At 42.6% G+C, this 15347-nt stretch overlaps 1 protein-coding gene across 3 annotated transcripts in view; it reads right to left on the minus strand.

The window, feature by feature from the left end:
* LOC129712332 (dixin-like) overlaps positions 1 to 14147 on the minus strand; it is a 47816-nt gene extending 33669 nt beyond the window's left edge. Inside the window, exons 1-2 of one of the 3 annotated variants that reach the window (XM_055660673.1) lie at positions 14043 to 14147; positions 9482 to 9574 (exon numbers count right to left, since the gene is read on the minus strand). In XM_055660673.1, coding sequence (XP_055516648.1) covers positions 9482 to 9505 — 24 coding nt within the window. In that variant the 5' untranslated portion in view covers positions 9506 to 9574; positions 14043 to 14147. Of the gene's footprint in view, positions 1 to 9481; positions 10671 to 14042 lie in introns of those variants that run through there. The other 2 variants (XM_055660675.1, XM_055660674.1) reach the window with 2 other exon arrangements.
* Between the last annotated feature and the right edge of the window lie 1200 nt (positions 14148 to 15347).

The following is a 15347-nucleotide window of genomic DNA, read 5'->3' on the forward strand; positions in this document are numbered from 1 at the left end:
CTACAATATGACCAGCTGATGTACTGACTAGCTGGCATCCAGTTTGTCTGATAGCACAATCCTAAACTACTACAATCTTAAATTTCTAGGTCTTGCAGACAAAACATGAAAGGTCAAAGAGATATATTATAATTCCTCAAAGCTCAGATGCAAACCCTCAGCAATCAGCATTGTCATGGCTAAAATCACTAAGATACAGAGCAAATACAGTGCAGCTTTTATGAGACTCTTGCCTCCACTGGACTCCAAACATGTCAAGGCTATGGGAAAAGTGACCAAGGTGCAGCAACACAGGTTTAACAAAATCACAATGATCTAACAAAAATTGAATACAACAGAAGAATTTGTTTCTGTTGAAGAACCGTACAGTGCAAACGATGAGAAATATGCATTTTTCCCTCACTATCAACAACTAGCCAACTTACTTTGCCCCATAAGCAACTCACTCGATTCCTCACAGAGTCTCTCTGGGCTGTTTAATACACCTACTGACAATAATGTAGATGACTAATAATAGCAATCAATCCCTATTCATTTATTTAAAATCGGCCTGGGTGATCAAGTAAACCCCAGTGATGGATAACTTCAGGAAATGTGAATCCAGAGCAACCTATTCCTTCTGGGCTTCCTACACCCCACCAGAAGCACTTTTGATGAGCACCAAATAAACAATAGCATTGAGTAGACCAAGGAAACTAAAGAGTGTGTTATTGTCTGACACCACTGCAGAAACGCAGATTGCTTTAACAGTCTAAACTAGAGTGGAAAATATGGCCAAATTATATGTTGTTGATAGTTACAAAATAATTACACTGGAGGGGGGAATGATTGCATTGGTCAACATGTGAAAAGTGTATCAAAAGTCAGGTTTAGATGTTACTACTTCAGAAGCTTCTCATGAAATCACTCCTGGCATTAATGTATGCAATGCGATTGCCTCAGTTATTTTCTCTGCAGTATCCGATAAATACTTGAAACATCTTTGATAATATTTATGCCAAAAAGCTGGCCCTCACGTTCCAGAGAGTTTGTGATCTTAGAAGTTGGTTCCAAATCACATTCCCATAACACAAAGACTTGGCATCTCACAAAGTAATGGGAATTGAAAAAAAATTGGGGATTTATTGAATTACTTTTTTTTCACATAAATTCCAAGACAACAAACTTTATTCCATATCTGAAATTTATGTGCGAATTTATGAATTTACAATGCACAAAAGGAAGCAATAGTACAGGATACAACCACATTATTTTAAGTGTTCATCTCATCATAGTTACATAGTTCAACTCTGAATCATTCATTTCACTCTGAAATATAATCCTGGCTTCACAAATCCTTCTCCATTACAATTTGCCATGATCCTCCAAAATCTATTTCCATACAGTCCAGCTGTTTTTTTGCCTTATGAAAATTCCTCCCCAATATTTGACCTCAAATTCACCCAGAGAGTTGTGAATCTGTGGAATTCTCTGTCTCAAAAGGCAATGGTGGCCAATTCTCTGGATGCTTTCTAGAGAGAGTTAGATAGAACTCTTAAAGATAGCGGAGTCAGGGGATATGGTGAGAAGGCAGGAACGGGGCACTGATTGTGGATGATCAGCCATGATCACATTAAATGGCGGTGCTGGCTCAAGGGGCCGAATGGCCTACTCCTGCACCTATTGTCTATTGTCAAACACTTTCTTCGTGGCAATTAATCTCAGGTGGATACAAGGGGGAGTGGGGGGGATTTATTAGCAGATGGGTGAAGTAAGTAGCAAAGACAAAGTGAAAATGAGACGAAAAAGTGTCAGATAAGGAGACAAGACGAGGAGTGAAATGTACAGCCGGACGGAGAGATATGGATGGACTGAGACAGGAGAGAAGGAAAAAGGGGGGTATAAAAGGGAATATGGGACTCGGGGATGGCAGATGAGCATACGGAAGAAGGGAAAGGGGCAGGGTGGTTGAGGATAGGAGAAAAGTACTTGCACCTGGGTGGTGGGGGGTTGGGGGGTGAAGGGATGTTATGTGAAATTGGTGAATTCAATGGCAACATTTTTGTCCAAATACATACTAACTCCTCCATTCTCTTCCAAATGCGAGTAATTCCTGTTCCTGAGAATCCTCTGCAATAGCTTCCCTACAGCTCATGTAAGGTTCTATAATTCCCGAGATTAAACCTACTTCCCTTCTCAAATAAACGAGTCAATATTGGGAAAGTTATAATTACCACTACAACAAATCTGTTGCTCCTATGTCTTTTCAATAACATGCCCACACATATGTTCTCCACTTCCCGCTGAATATTGGGAGGCCATAGTCTAATTCCATTGGAGTGATTGCACCTTTTTTTGTACAAGTTTTACCCATATCGCCTATGTGAATAAACTCTTCACTATATCCTCTCCCACCGTGGCATTCTCACTAATAGTAATGCAACGGCTCCATCACTTTTACCTTCCTCTCAATGCATGATGTTAAAAAGATAAATTCATCATTTTACAATTGTGAATATTTAAACATAATGGGCTGCACATCCAGAAAAGGTACATGGCTTCAGACTTACTACTTGCCTAGAAAATTGAAAATTAAACTTGTAAAATGTAGAAGTGATCTCGACTTTAGACTTTAGAGATACAACGTGGAAACAGGCCCTTCGGCCCAACAAGTCTGCGCTGATCAAAGATCACCCCGTACACTAGTGCAATCCTACACACTAGGGACAATTCTCAGAAGCCAATTAACCTACGAACCTGTACGTTTTTGGAGTGTGGGAGGAAACCGGAGCACCCGGAGGAAATCCACAAGGTCACATAGATAACGCACAATCTCTGTTCAGACAGCACCTTCAGGCAGGATCGAACCCAGGTCTATGTCACTGCAAGGCAGCAACTCTACCGCTACTGTGCCACCCTAATTTACAAATTTACTGAGATATTGTAGCTATCCAAACAATTCCTGACATAAAAGGTGTAAACTACCAGGGTCTCTTTGACGCTGAAGATATGATTTAGAAAACCCTAGTTTGAGCAGGCTGAGATCAGAATCGGTTTCTTTATTAACACGTCATTAAAAACAATAGAGAGGTTCTGCACAAATGACCAGTTTTCTAATCATTCGTGAAAAGCATAAAAAGGAATCGCTGAGAGACACCAATCAATCTTTACTTGGAATTAAATTCTATTTAATCCATGCACAGTTTCCTTCAATATAGTGAATGAATCTGTTTGAATTAAAGCTATATTGGGAGTCCTGTGTGGGAACACCAGCTTTGACAATTCCCACATCATAATATATATAAAAATAAAATCAATACCATAATCACAAAACAATCCATAGAAACTTAACAGCATTACGCTAAAGTGCAGAAAGCCCAGTAAAACTAATCATAGTAAATTACAAGTATTTGCATGCATCTGTCTATAGATAATGTCAATAACAATACAATTAAAATTGAATCAACATTAATCTGAATCTGAATAACAATGCCAACATTAAAGCAAGCAAAGAACAAAGCTGGCATTCCTATTGTTAAAAATGTCAACCTTTTCTATCCAATGAACTCACCAACCTATTAGAACCGAATTTTATGTACTTGTTTAATGTAGTTACACCAAGGTAGATCAAAACTTTCTTCAGGCCCTAACTTCAAAGATAAACAGTATTAAACCTACCTTGGCTGCCAAATCCACAATATCAGGTTCAGTGGAATTCTCTCACTTAAACTGGCTGATTTTATATGAAACCTCCATGCTATTTATTTGCTATCTATAAATGTCAATACTGTATTCCATTAGTGCTAGCATCAAAAAGGCATCATCCTGACAAGAGGTCCAGATAATATTAACAGAGCCCCAAATCCAACCACTGTGGCACACAGCACCTTTCAATAAGTTCTCGGGCACTGAGTTAAGCTTTTCCAACACTGAGGTTAATACGGATCATGAAAAGTATTGCTTGCATTGGAGGTCATCTTTCAGTAGATTTCATTTCTTCTTTACCAATTTCATCAACACATAAAAGTTATTTGCACATTTCAACAGGACGTGGCATCAAGATCTTCAATGTATATTTGAACACACTAGCTGCAGTCAATTAATGGGTGTGGCTTATTCTTGGAAGTGAAACAAAACCTATCATATTAAGTATTAGCAGCTTTGAGCTATATTCAAATATAAGGAAAATTATGAGGTAATGGAAGGCTGTAATATTATTGACCCAGTCACTGCCTACTCCACAGTACAATATAGAAACCATAGTCATAGAATTGTACTGCACAGAAACAGGCCCTTCAGCAACACCAAGTATATGTCCACCAACAATTAACTTTAGTTAATTCATTTGCAAATATTTGGAAGAAATATAGTAATGTTTCCAGAAGACTGACTTAAATATCTCTCAGTACAGGCTTACGCGATTGTTCCATTCCTGACAACTGCCCTTAAACTGAATTTTCACAAAGCAAAAAAAAAAACAATTTTCTCCAAAACAAGATTCTGTTACAGACAGCAAAGGCATACATATTAATAAAATTATAATCCGTAATTAATTCTCACTCCATCTATTCTACAATAATGCAAAATGAATGGTATAACTTTTTCAAACAAGTCATCCTTCTGTAGAACTATTCTATTTAAGGTTGTTAAATCACTTTAGAAACATGTATGGCATACTTAAAAATGCTGAATAAATGCATCAGACGGAAGTATTAAAAGTATTAACAGTATCTGAAAAAACTTCATAAAGCAACCAATTAAATCTCCTGTGGTGAAGTAGCACTCTTAAAAATATCCACATATAAACCACTTCCTCACAACAATAGGAACTCCAGTGACATCGACTCAGTTATTTGTATAGAACTGTATGAAGTGTAGAAGTGAGATCAACCGACTGACCAAATGGTGCCAGCACAACAAGCTGGCTCTCAACTGATTGCGGACTTTAGCAGGGGAAGGATGAGGACCCACAATCCCGTTTATATCAATGGGACGATGGTGAGAGGGTCAATAACTTCAAATTCCTGGGCGTGCATATATCAGAAGATCTTTCCTGGACCCAGCACACTGATGAAATTGTAAAGAAGGCACATCAGTGACTACTTCCTGAGAAGATTACGGAGATTCGGCAGGTCGAAGAGGATTCTCCTAAACTTCTACAGCTGCATGGTAGAGAGCATTCTGTCTGGTTGCATCGTGGCCTAGTTCGGCAACTTGAACGTCCAGGAGCGAAAAAGACAACAAAAAGTTGTGACCACTGCCCAGTCCATCACCGGCTTTGACCTCCCCACCGTCGAAGGGATATATCGTAGTCGCTTCCTCAAAAAGGCAGCCAAAATCATCAAGGTCCCACACCATCCTGGCCACACACTTATCTCACCACTGCCATCAGGAAGAAGGTACAGGAGCCTGAAGACTGTAACGTCCAGGTTCAGAAACAGCCTCTACCCCACAGCCATCAGGCTATTAAACACAACGAATAAGCCATGAGCTCTGAACTGCAAAATACTATATTATTATTTGTTATTTGCACTATATTTGTTATTTATTGAACTTTTTCTTTTTTTCCCGTTATATACAATGTTTACATATTCACATATTCTATTGTGCTGCAGCAAGTAAGAATTTCATTGTCCCGTCTGAGACATATGACAATAAAACACTCTTGACTGGAATATTTAATGAAACTCGAACATTTGAATGTTAAGAACTAAAATATGAAGAAAACATAACATAACTGCCTGAAAATGCTGATGAAGATGCAATGAGATTTAAAATATGTGATACTATGCGCCAAGTTGTGGTAACCTTTGCAGCTCTCAATGACCACGTGAAAGGCGACATAAGTATACAAATAGATTCTATCACTACCAAATACGGAGCCAAGTGGCAGTCGGCATCTCAACCTGAGACAAGACAGAAATATTCAAAACTCATTTCAGATCTACTCTGTCTCAAGAAGGTACCACTTCTGCACGAATCTCCGAGATTGCCTAGAATTGGTACTGACCAAGAATACTGTGTCAGTACATTTTAGTTAACTCGTCAGTCCAATTACTAACCATAACCATCAATTTTAAAACAAAAGCTTTTAAGCAGATGGTGGGAGATTGCAACCTTCGCGTGGTCCGCCCTGTTTCGACAAATGGAATCAACCTGGCGTGCACAATCAAATAAGATCTAATAGAACAAGTTGTCCTACAACTTTAGGCTGTGCACCCCATACGCAAGAAGAAGACGCAGATAGCCAGGCATTTATTCTCTCTAATCAACTAGATATTTCAAATTCAAATTCTGGGTCTCGTACTGCCAGATTAAATTGAGAAGGGAAGGGGAAGTGGAAGCCAGTTATTTGTGCAATAATTGCAAAATACATTACCAAGTGTTGAGAGCAAGTGTTGAAGAGGCAAATTTCTTCCTTTCCGCTGATGAATGTTTTCAGTAAAATCTAAGTTAATTTTCTTTTCCCAACATTTTGAGTTTGGAAACCAGTACAAAATTTGCCACTAAATTGTTAATTAAAAGCAGTAAACTGTTTCCTTCACCATAAGGGGTAGACATGTTACTCATTTCTTTTCCGGTTGACACATTCATTAATGCAGTGAACTGTTAAACATCTCAACCACAAAACAGCAGCCTTCACAACCTGGTACTATGGAAACAATTTTATCACTTCCGGACTTAGAGATTGCTGTAGAGATTGCAAAGGCACAAATAGAGCACAAATCAATTTTATCATTGATCATTAATAGTTAGAATATTTACAAAAACACTTTAAAATGCTCATATTTACTGTTAATCAAATGTTAATAAATTGAAATTAACACAACAGTATGGTAAAATCTTTATAAAAAAACACAGCCCCATGTTTATGTTGTCTCTGCTCAGTTGCAGTAGCAGGAACTAGGAGGAATCACCGACACTTCAAATCATTGACATTCTTCTAAGTAGCACTAACTTTGTTCCCTTATTGCAGAAGTCAGTATGAAATCAATTCCAAAGTATTATAAATATCATAACTTTAACTCAGACACCCTGATAAGCCAGAGCCAACGAGGTTCTCGATCATGATCATTCCATTTCCCATTCTCTTCTCTCTCAGACATAACCTGGGGTACTGTCCAATTCCTCGACCCCATGGTGGATATTGGACTTTGTCTCTCAAGCTGCTACGGGGGAGTGCTGAGAACTATATTCTCCACTCTGTCTCTTCCCCTTTGCTCCATCTATTGTACTTGAGTTTGGCTAGATTTTACTTATGTATGGTATTATTTGATCTGAAGATAGACACAAAATGATGGAGTAACTCAGCGGATCAGGTAGCATCTCTTTGGCGTCTGAAGAAGGGTCTCGATCCGAAACGTCACCTATTCTTTTTCTCCTGGGATGCTGCTTGTCCCGCTGAGTTACTTCAGCATTTTGTGTCTATCTTCGGTAAAAACCAGCATCTGCAGTTCCTTTGTACAATGTATTATTTGATCTGTTTAGATAGCATGCAAAACAAAGCTTTTCACTGAACCTCAATACACGTAACAATAATAAGCCGAAACCTAAATGTCCCCCTCTCTCAGAATCACAACTAGAATTCCTTTGCCTTCATCTTCCTACCTCAATAGATCATCCTCTCATGTCTGCAGTGTGATCCAAGCATCAAACATGCCTTTCCCTTGTCTTTTCCTTTACAACACTTTAATCCATCACCCCATCACCTTTAACAATCCGACCCTTCCTACTTTAACCTCCTTCTTGACCAATTTGCCCAAACATCTTTTGCAGGTGAAACAGTGACTTACTGAGACTTCTTTTAATTTAACATCCACATTTGCTGCCGAAGTTACCGCTGCTTGTGCACTGCCTACACCAAACACAGATTGTGTGATTTGGTTTGGGAAACACTTTCAATCATTTCACAAGTGTGGCCTTCGTCAACTGTCAAGTTAAGTTTCCATCCATAATTGAAAATTTTAAAATTCAAATGCTGTCAATCTGGAATAATAAAGGTCATCAACCCAAAATGTTAATGATTCTCTCGCCACAGGTTGACCCTCAACTTGCTGAGTGCTTCTGTTTTGCTGTTTCCTATTTTTAATACTCTATCCTTTGTCCTTGGTCTCTTTAAGGTCAAGTAACAGCATCTTAGTGTAAATGAGGAATATTGCAGCCATCCCTCACAGAATTCAACAACTTCAAGTAATGATTCTACTATTCCCACTTACATCTCTTTTATATTCACTTACCATTTCTATTATCAACCCCTTTGTCATTTGATCTCTTCAACCCTCACCCCATCTCATCCCATCTCATCCCATACATTTTATCCTTCCTTCACTCTCCCTTTGCCCTGCAAATGCCCTTACATTTTTGCGTTCTAATTCAAAGTTCTATTCAACTTTACCCCTATTTCTCCAACCTTATTTGCTGCCCGGCCTGGTAAGTTCCAGTATTTTCTGTTTTCATTCATTTCCAGCACCCATACTTCACTAAGGTGATCTGAACACTTTCACACAGCTGGCTTTCAGTTCTGTCATCACCAGGTGATGCCATCGACAGCCTAAACAGAGTTTATTTTGTGCCAAGCACTTCTTTTCCTCCTCCACTTCACCCTATCTCTCCATTGCAATCAAAACTCTGCACACCTATCACAAATCTTTGCTCCGAGACACAGTTTTGTAGCCTAATATATGGTGGTCGTCCAGTCAGGTATGTGGTGATCCAGAACACCAATGGAGCATCCACCTGCATCTTTGTCAGTTTTCTCCTTGGAAGTGCAGGCCGGATGATGTTAAAAGCACTGGAGAAGTAATAAAACATGTGCTTCCCGGCTTATCCAGGTGAGGTTAGGAACGATGGAACAGGTGGATGATGGCGTTCTCAACCCCCATCTTTGTTTGGTAAGCAAACTGCAAGGGGTCCTGGTAGGATTTAACCTGGTCTCCATGAAGACAACCACAACAACTCCATACAGAATGAAATGCTAAAACTGACAATCTCAAAAGGTAATATCGAAAAGACAATGGATCAAAATAAAAATAGAGTTTAGGTACATTACAATAATGAGGTTTACAATAAAGCCAGGGATAGCAGGATATAGTTCATACGTTGATAAGACATAGAAGCAGAATTAGGCCATTTGGCCCAATGATTCTGCTCTGCCATTCAATAATGGCTGATCTATTTTTTCCTCTCAATGTCATTCTTCTACGTACTCTCTGTAACCTTTTGACATCCTGATTTAGATATAAATATATAAATACCATAGCGGATTAAATTGCAGATGAAATTAGGAAGAGATGACTGGCGGATAAAACAGACCGTTCTACACACCATACAGGAGGCTGGTATCCCAGAGGTGAAGGGGACTGCTATTTACAGATAGGTGGCCACAATTCATGATCGCTGCCACTGGCATACTAGAAACCAATGCTGAATACTAATGCTACACTTTGTGTACTGTATATTTGAACTTAAACACTGCTATTGTTGGAGTGCTTTCATTACTTACAGAGAACCTTTCAGGTGTGCTCATAATTCTTTAGTTTGTGGTACCAGATTGGCAGATGCCTGATGGAACCGACTGCCCAAAGTATTTTCAACACTAAATTGAGGAGAAAAATACTTTAAGAAACTTAAATTTTAAAATGAATACATTGCACATTTGTAAAATCAAGGAATTAACACTATTTTGTTTTGACTATATGAATTCTCTTTCATTATTGTTATAGATTTTATTACTGTAGTAACAAACTTCACAGAAAGCGCCAATGCAACTACCAATCTCAAACCCATAACTGCTTTGCTCTGCTTTTGTAGCATCCATACCTTTCTTGATTTAGATCAAATCCATTACTGTTACTGCCAGAAACCCGATTATCTGCATAATATCTCTTATCAGCTCCCAGACCACCATTATTAGTATTCCAGGATGTTAGCAATGTTGACTTCTAATCAGGCTACAACCTGAACTTCGCATTAATAGCTTATGTTGTGCCTTTATTTAAGAAGGGCAGCAAGGAAATGTCAAGGAACTACCATCTAGTGAGCCTTATTTATTTATTTATTTGTTTATTTTATTATTTATTTAAATCAGTGATGGGAAAATGATTGAAATTGCAGGCAAGAAAAGTATTCTGCGAGACAGAATTTATCTGCATTTGGAAGCTAAGGACCAATGAAGGATTGTCAAAGATTCATAGAGTCAAGACACAAAATGCTGGAGTAACTCAGCGGGACCTGCAGCATCTCTGGAGAGAAGGAAAGGGTGACGTTTCGGGTCAAGACCCTTCTTCAGTGTCATACAGCATGAAAACAGGCCCTTCAGCCCAATTTGTCCATGTTGACCAAGATACCGCATCAACACTAGTCCCATATGCCCATGTTTGGCCCATATCCCTCTAAACCTTATAAACTATAAACCCACTGACTCCCATGGCTATCTGGACTACACTTCTTCCCACCCTGCTTCCTGTAAGGACTCCATCCCCTACTCCCAATTCCTCCGTCTACGCCGCATCTGCTCCACGGATGAGGCGTTCCACACCAGGACATCTGAAATGTCCTCATTATTCAGGGAACGGGGGTTCCCCTCCTCCACCATAAATGAGGCTCGCACCAGGGTCTCTTCCATACCCCGCAACACTGCTCTCTCTCCCTATCCCCCCACTCGCAACAAGGGCCGAGTCCCCCTAGTCCTCACCTTTCACCCCACCAGCCGTCACATACAAAAAGTAATCCTCCGTCAGTTTCGCCACCTCCAACGTGACCCCACCACTCGCCACATCTTCCCATCTCCCCCCATATCTGCCTTCCGCAAAGACCGCTCCCTCCATAACTCCCTTGTCAATTCTTCCCTTCCCTCTCATACCACCCCCTCCCCAGGCACTTTCCCTTGCAACCGCAAGAGATGCAACACTTGTCCCTTTACCTCCCCCCTCGACTCCGTTCAAGGACCCAAGCAGTCGTTCCAGGTGCGACAGAGGTTTACCTGCATCACTTCCAACCTCATCTACTGCATCCGCTGCTCTAGATGTCAGCAGATCTATATCGGTGAGACCAAGCGGAGGTTGGGCGATCGTTTCGCCGAACGCTCGGTCCGCAATAAACCAAGCTGACCTCCCGGTGGCCGCACTTCAATAACCACTCCGTCTCCGACCTCTCTGTCCTGGGTCTCCTCCATGGCCACAGCGAGCAGCACGGAAATTGGAGGAACAGCACCTCATATTCCGTTTGGGGAGTCTGCATCCTGGGGGCATGAACATCTCCCGTAGTCCTGCTGTCGATCCTCAGTCCCCCTGCTGTCCTCGGGCTCCTCCTCCCTTTTTCCTTTCTTGTCCCCGCCCACCCCCGCCCCCGATCAGTCTGAAGAAGGGTTTTGGCCCGAAACGTTGCCCATTTCCTTCGCTCCATAGATGCTGCTGCACCCGCTGAGTTTCTCCAGCTTTTTTGTGTAACCTCCCTCTAAACCTTTCCTAATCAGACTGATTTGCTGACGACACTACTGTGGTCGGACTTATTTCTGCAGCCTACAGAGGGAAGTCCTGAAGTTGACAACCTGGTGCTCATCGAAAACAAATGGCTCTGAACACCAGGAAAACAAAAGAGCTCATTTTGTTAGCCTTGACTGTCTCTCCCCTTCCTCAGTCCCCCTGCTGTCTCCTCCCATCCCCCAGCCTTCGGGCTCCTCCTCCTTTTTCCTTTCTTGTCCCACCCACACCCATTACGCCCCCGATCAGTCTGAAGAAAGGGCTTTTCGGCCCGAAACGTTGCCTATTTCCTTCGCTCCATAGAGGACGGCACGACAGCTGCACCTGGACTCTAACCTGCTGCTGACCCGCTACCGCTCCATCGAGAGCCTGCTGACATACTGCATTACAGCATGGTATGGCAGCTGCACCATGGCAGACAGGGAGAGGCTTCAGAGGGTAACCAGGACAGCGCAGAGGATCATTGGCTGCCCTCTCCCCTTTTCAAATCCAGGACAAACAGACTCAGGAATAGTTGCTTTCCGAGAATTATAACTACTATAAATTCAAATTCACACATGCACTGACTACACCGCCCAACACGGACTTCCATCTGTATATATGTATATATGTATGTAGCGCCGCAGAATTTGTGCACCTATTCCCCCCCCCCCCCCCCCATCTCCTTCTGTTTTTTTTGTTTTTTCTGTTTCTTGTTTTTTGTGCTAAATTGTATGTATGCACTGAGTACGAGCAGCTTTCAGTTTCACTGTACATGTATAGTGACAATAAATGGCATATCTATCTTATCTATTCATATGTATGTCCAAATGTCTTTTAAATGTTGTTGTGGTTCCTGTCTCAACTATTTTCTTTGGCAGCTCATTCCATATTCCCACCACCATCTGTGTGAAACCCTTTGGGTTCCTATTAAATTTTTCTCCTCCCACCTTTAACCTCAACCTTTATCAAAATGTCCATCTTTACTACTGTCACAGCCTATCTCCCGATGAAAATTCAATTCCTGCTTTTCTTGCCTGCAATTTCAACTATTTCCTTGTGCTCTCCTCAATGGCATCCTATCTCTATAAATTGAAGCTCATTACAAATTAAAATACCGTTCTACAAACCGGCATGGACCTATTATCAGGACCTATTATCGGGTGTTCCTCTATTCACAAATATTGGTACCAGCCAGCTTCATGATTTTTTTATTCAGCCTTTTCAAATCCCTCAGCAGTTTTGGCATGCCCAATCTCTTACAGATCTACAATCTTCCATAAACCTTTTTTCCAAAATCTGACTTCCTACACAACAATAGTCATTACCTGGGTCGGGCAGCATCTGTGGAGGAAAATGGTCAGAAAACATTTCAGATTGGAACCGTTCTTCAGAGCCCCATCAATGTGAAGAAGGGTCTCGACCCAAAACATCATCTGTCCATTCCCTCCATAGATGCTGACTGACACGCTGAATTCCTCCAGCACTTTGCTATTTGCTCAAGACTCCAGCATCTGCAATCTCTTATATATCCCCATTTCCATCTCCCACTACTGATTATTATGCTTAAAGCCATCCAGCCCATAACTTCTGGAATTCTCCCACTGAACTGCTCCAGGTCCTCACCTCTCCACCATCTTTTACTGACTCTCTTTAAAACGTGCTTTTTAGGAGCTGGTTTTGGTCATTCATTCAAATAGTTTCGGTCACTATCAAACTTTTGGCCAGGTACACATCTGTGCAGTAACTTATAACGTTTTATTACATTGATGGCACTGTGTAAACGGAAAACACTGTCGGCTAAAGAGCCACGTGGAAGCGAATTTTTTACAAATTTCCAGCATGAGAGTTTTAATCTACATTTGTGCTGGCGGCAGCATTAAAAGAAGCTTGACACAAAAAGCTGGAGTAACTCAACGATCCTTCTTCAGTCTCGACCCGAAACGTCACCCATTCGTTCTCTCGAGAGATGCTGCCTGTCCCGCTGTTACTCCAGCATTTTGTGTCTTTCTTCGATTTAAACCAGCATCTGCAGTTCGTTCCTCCGCTTTCAAAGCCTCTACTTTCCACAAATAATGCTCAAACGTGAGTGTATGAAGTGGAAATGCTAAATCTCTGTTGTTTATCAACTCTGCTATCAATCGGATTTGTTACAACAGAAGTGGCCGCGAATGTCATTTGCTGGTGCTAAAGGAATTGCCTTTGCAATGAAACAATCGGGGGGCGCAAGATGGTGCGAAGCAACAAAGAAAACAGACTCAGATTTACAACAATCGCCCCACGTTCAATCAATCATTGGAGCAGCAAACAAGACAACCCCCTGCCATGAACCCCACTCTGGAACTCTTGGTCACCCCCAGCCCCCACCTTCAGCCCGATCCCATGCTACCCGGGACACCCCCACACCTGACCTGGGGCCCTTCATCCCCGGGTCACCCACTGGATCCACCTCATCCTCCCGCCACGGTCATCCCACCGCTCGGGATTCACCGTTCACCACCACCACCCCTCCCTCGGGGTCCGGGCCTCACCCGCCCACTCTCCCCGGGACCCACCCTCACCTCTCCCCCCTCCCCCCTCCGCCCTCAGGGTCGGCCTCCTCACCCGCGCCGCTGCCATCACTATCGCCGACTCCCACTGGAAGAGGGGGAACGAGTCGCAGCCGCGGCCGGCGTGCTGGTCGCCATGGAAACCGGCGGGAGGGCGGGCGGACTGCTGTGGGGCGGGACTAGGCCCTGGCGGCTGTGCGTGCGCGTTCACGGATGGGGGCGACGTACCCGTCCACTAGCCCCAGCGGCTGTGCGTGCGCGTTTCGACGTACCCGTCCACTAGCCCCTGGGGGCGTGCGTGCGCGTTCCGGGGAGCGACGTACCCGTCCACTGGCCCTGGCCTGTGCGTGCGCTGTGGGGTGCGCGTTCCACAGCCCCGGCGGCTGTGCGTGCGCGTCACGGGGGGGCGACGTACCCGTCCACTAGCCCCGGCGGCGGCTGTGCGTCCACGGGGCCCGGCGGCTGTGCGTGCGCGTCCACGGGGCCCGGCGGAGGCGCGCTACCCACCAGCTGAGTTGGGGTCTCGAACACAGCCGAGAACTGCATATATGTAATTGTAAATATAATTAATTAATTAATTAGCCAAGTTAACAACATGTGGCACCTGTCCCATCCACAGGACGCCCCCCTCACAACCTGTCACCACTTTGAGGCCGGTAATTCGGCCCATCGAGCCCATGATGGCCCATTCCCAGCGTCGTGCCTCTATTTAAGATAGGCTGCAAGGAAAAGCCTGGGAACTATAGCTCACGCAGATCCAACATACATGAATTGTGTTTTATAAATAAATGTTCATTACTTGTTGCATGCGAACATTATTTGCAAAGCCGAAGAACATATTTGTTCACCACCTGGGCAATTTATGCATACATTTATGCATACATTGTTGGAATGGGCGCGGAAGAGTCACCAGGTTGTTATGTGGGCTTCGGCTTTCAGTTGATATAAAGCACAGATGTAAAAGGCTCAAAGGCATTGATCAAGGACATGTAACAATCATCCTTAACTGATTAAATTTATTATCACTCTCATTTTATGCTTGTAATATCCTGCTGTGACATTTGATTGAAATCTTTCTGGATCTCCTGTGGTGAGATAGACTGTAAATTATTTTTGTTCTCAGAAATGAGGAATACTGCAGTTTATTTAAACAGCAGGAGGTTCGTGCACTGTAATTGTTCACAAGAACTGTCAAAAATAAAACACTCTTGCCTACCACATACTTTTACCCACAATAATTGCAGAAAAGGTCATAAGGGACACTGAAGAATATTGCATCTGCTCGCAGGATGAGACGTTCCACACCAGGGCATCGGAAATGTCCTCGCTCTTCAGGGAACGGGGATTCCCCTCCTCCACC

Source organism: Leucoraja erinacea, chromosome 32 (genome assembly GCF_028641065.1).
Source record: "Leucoraja erinacea ecotype New England chromosome 32, Leri_hhj_1, whole genome shotgun sequence".
In the NCBI taxonomy this organism is placed as follows: domain Eukaryota; kingdom Metazoa; phylum Chordata; class Chondrichthyes; order Rajiformes; family Rajidae; genus Leucoraja; species Leucoraja erinaceus.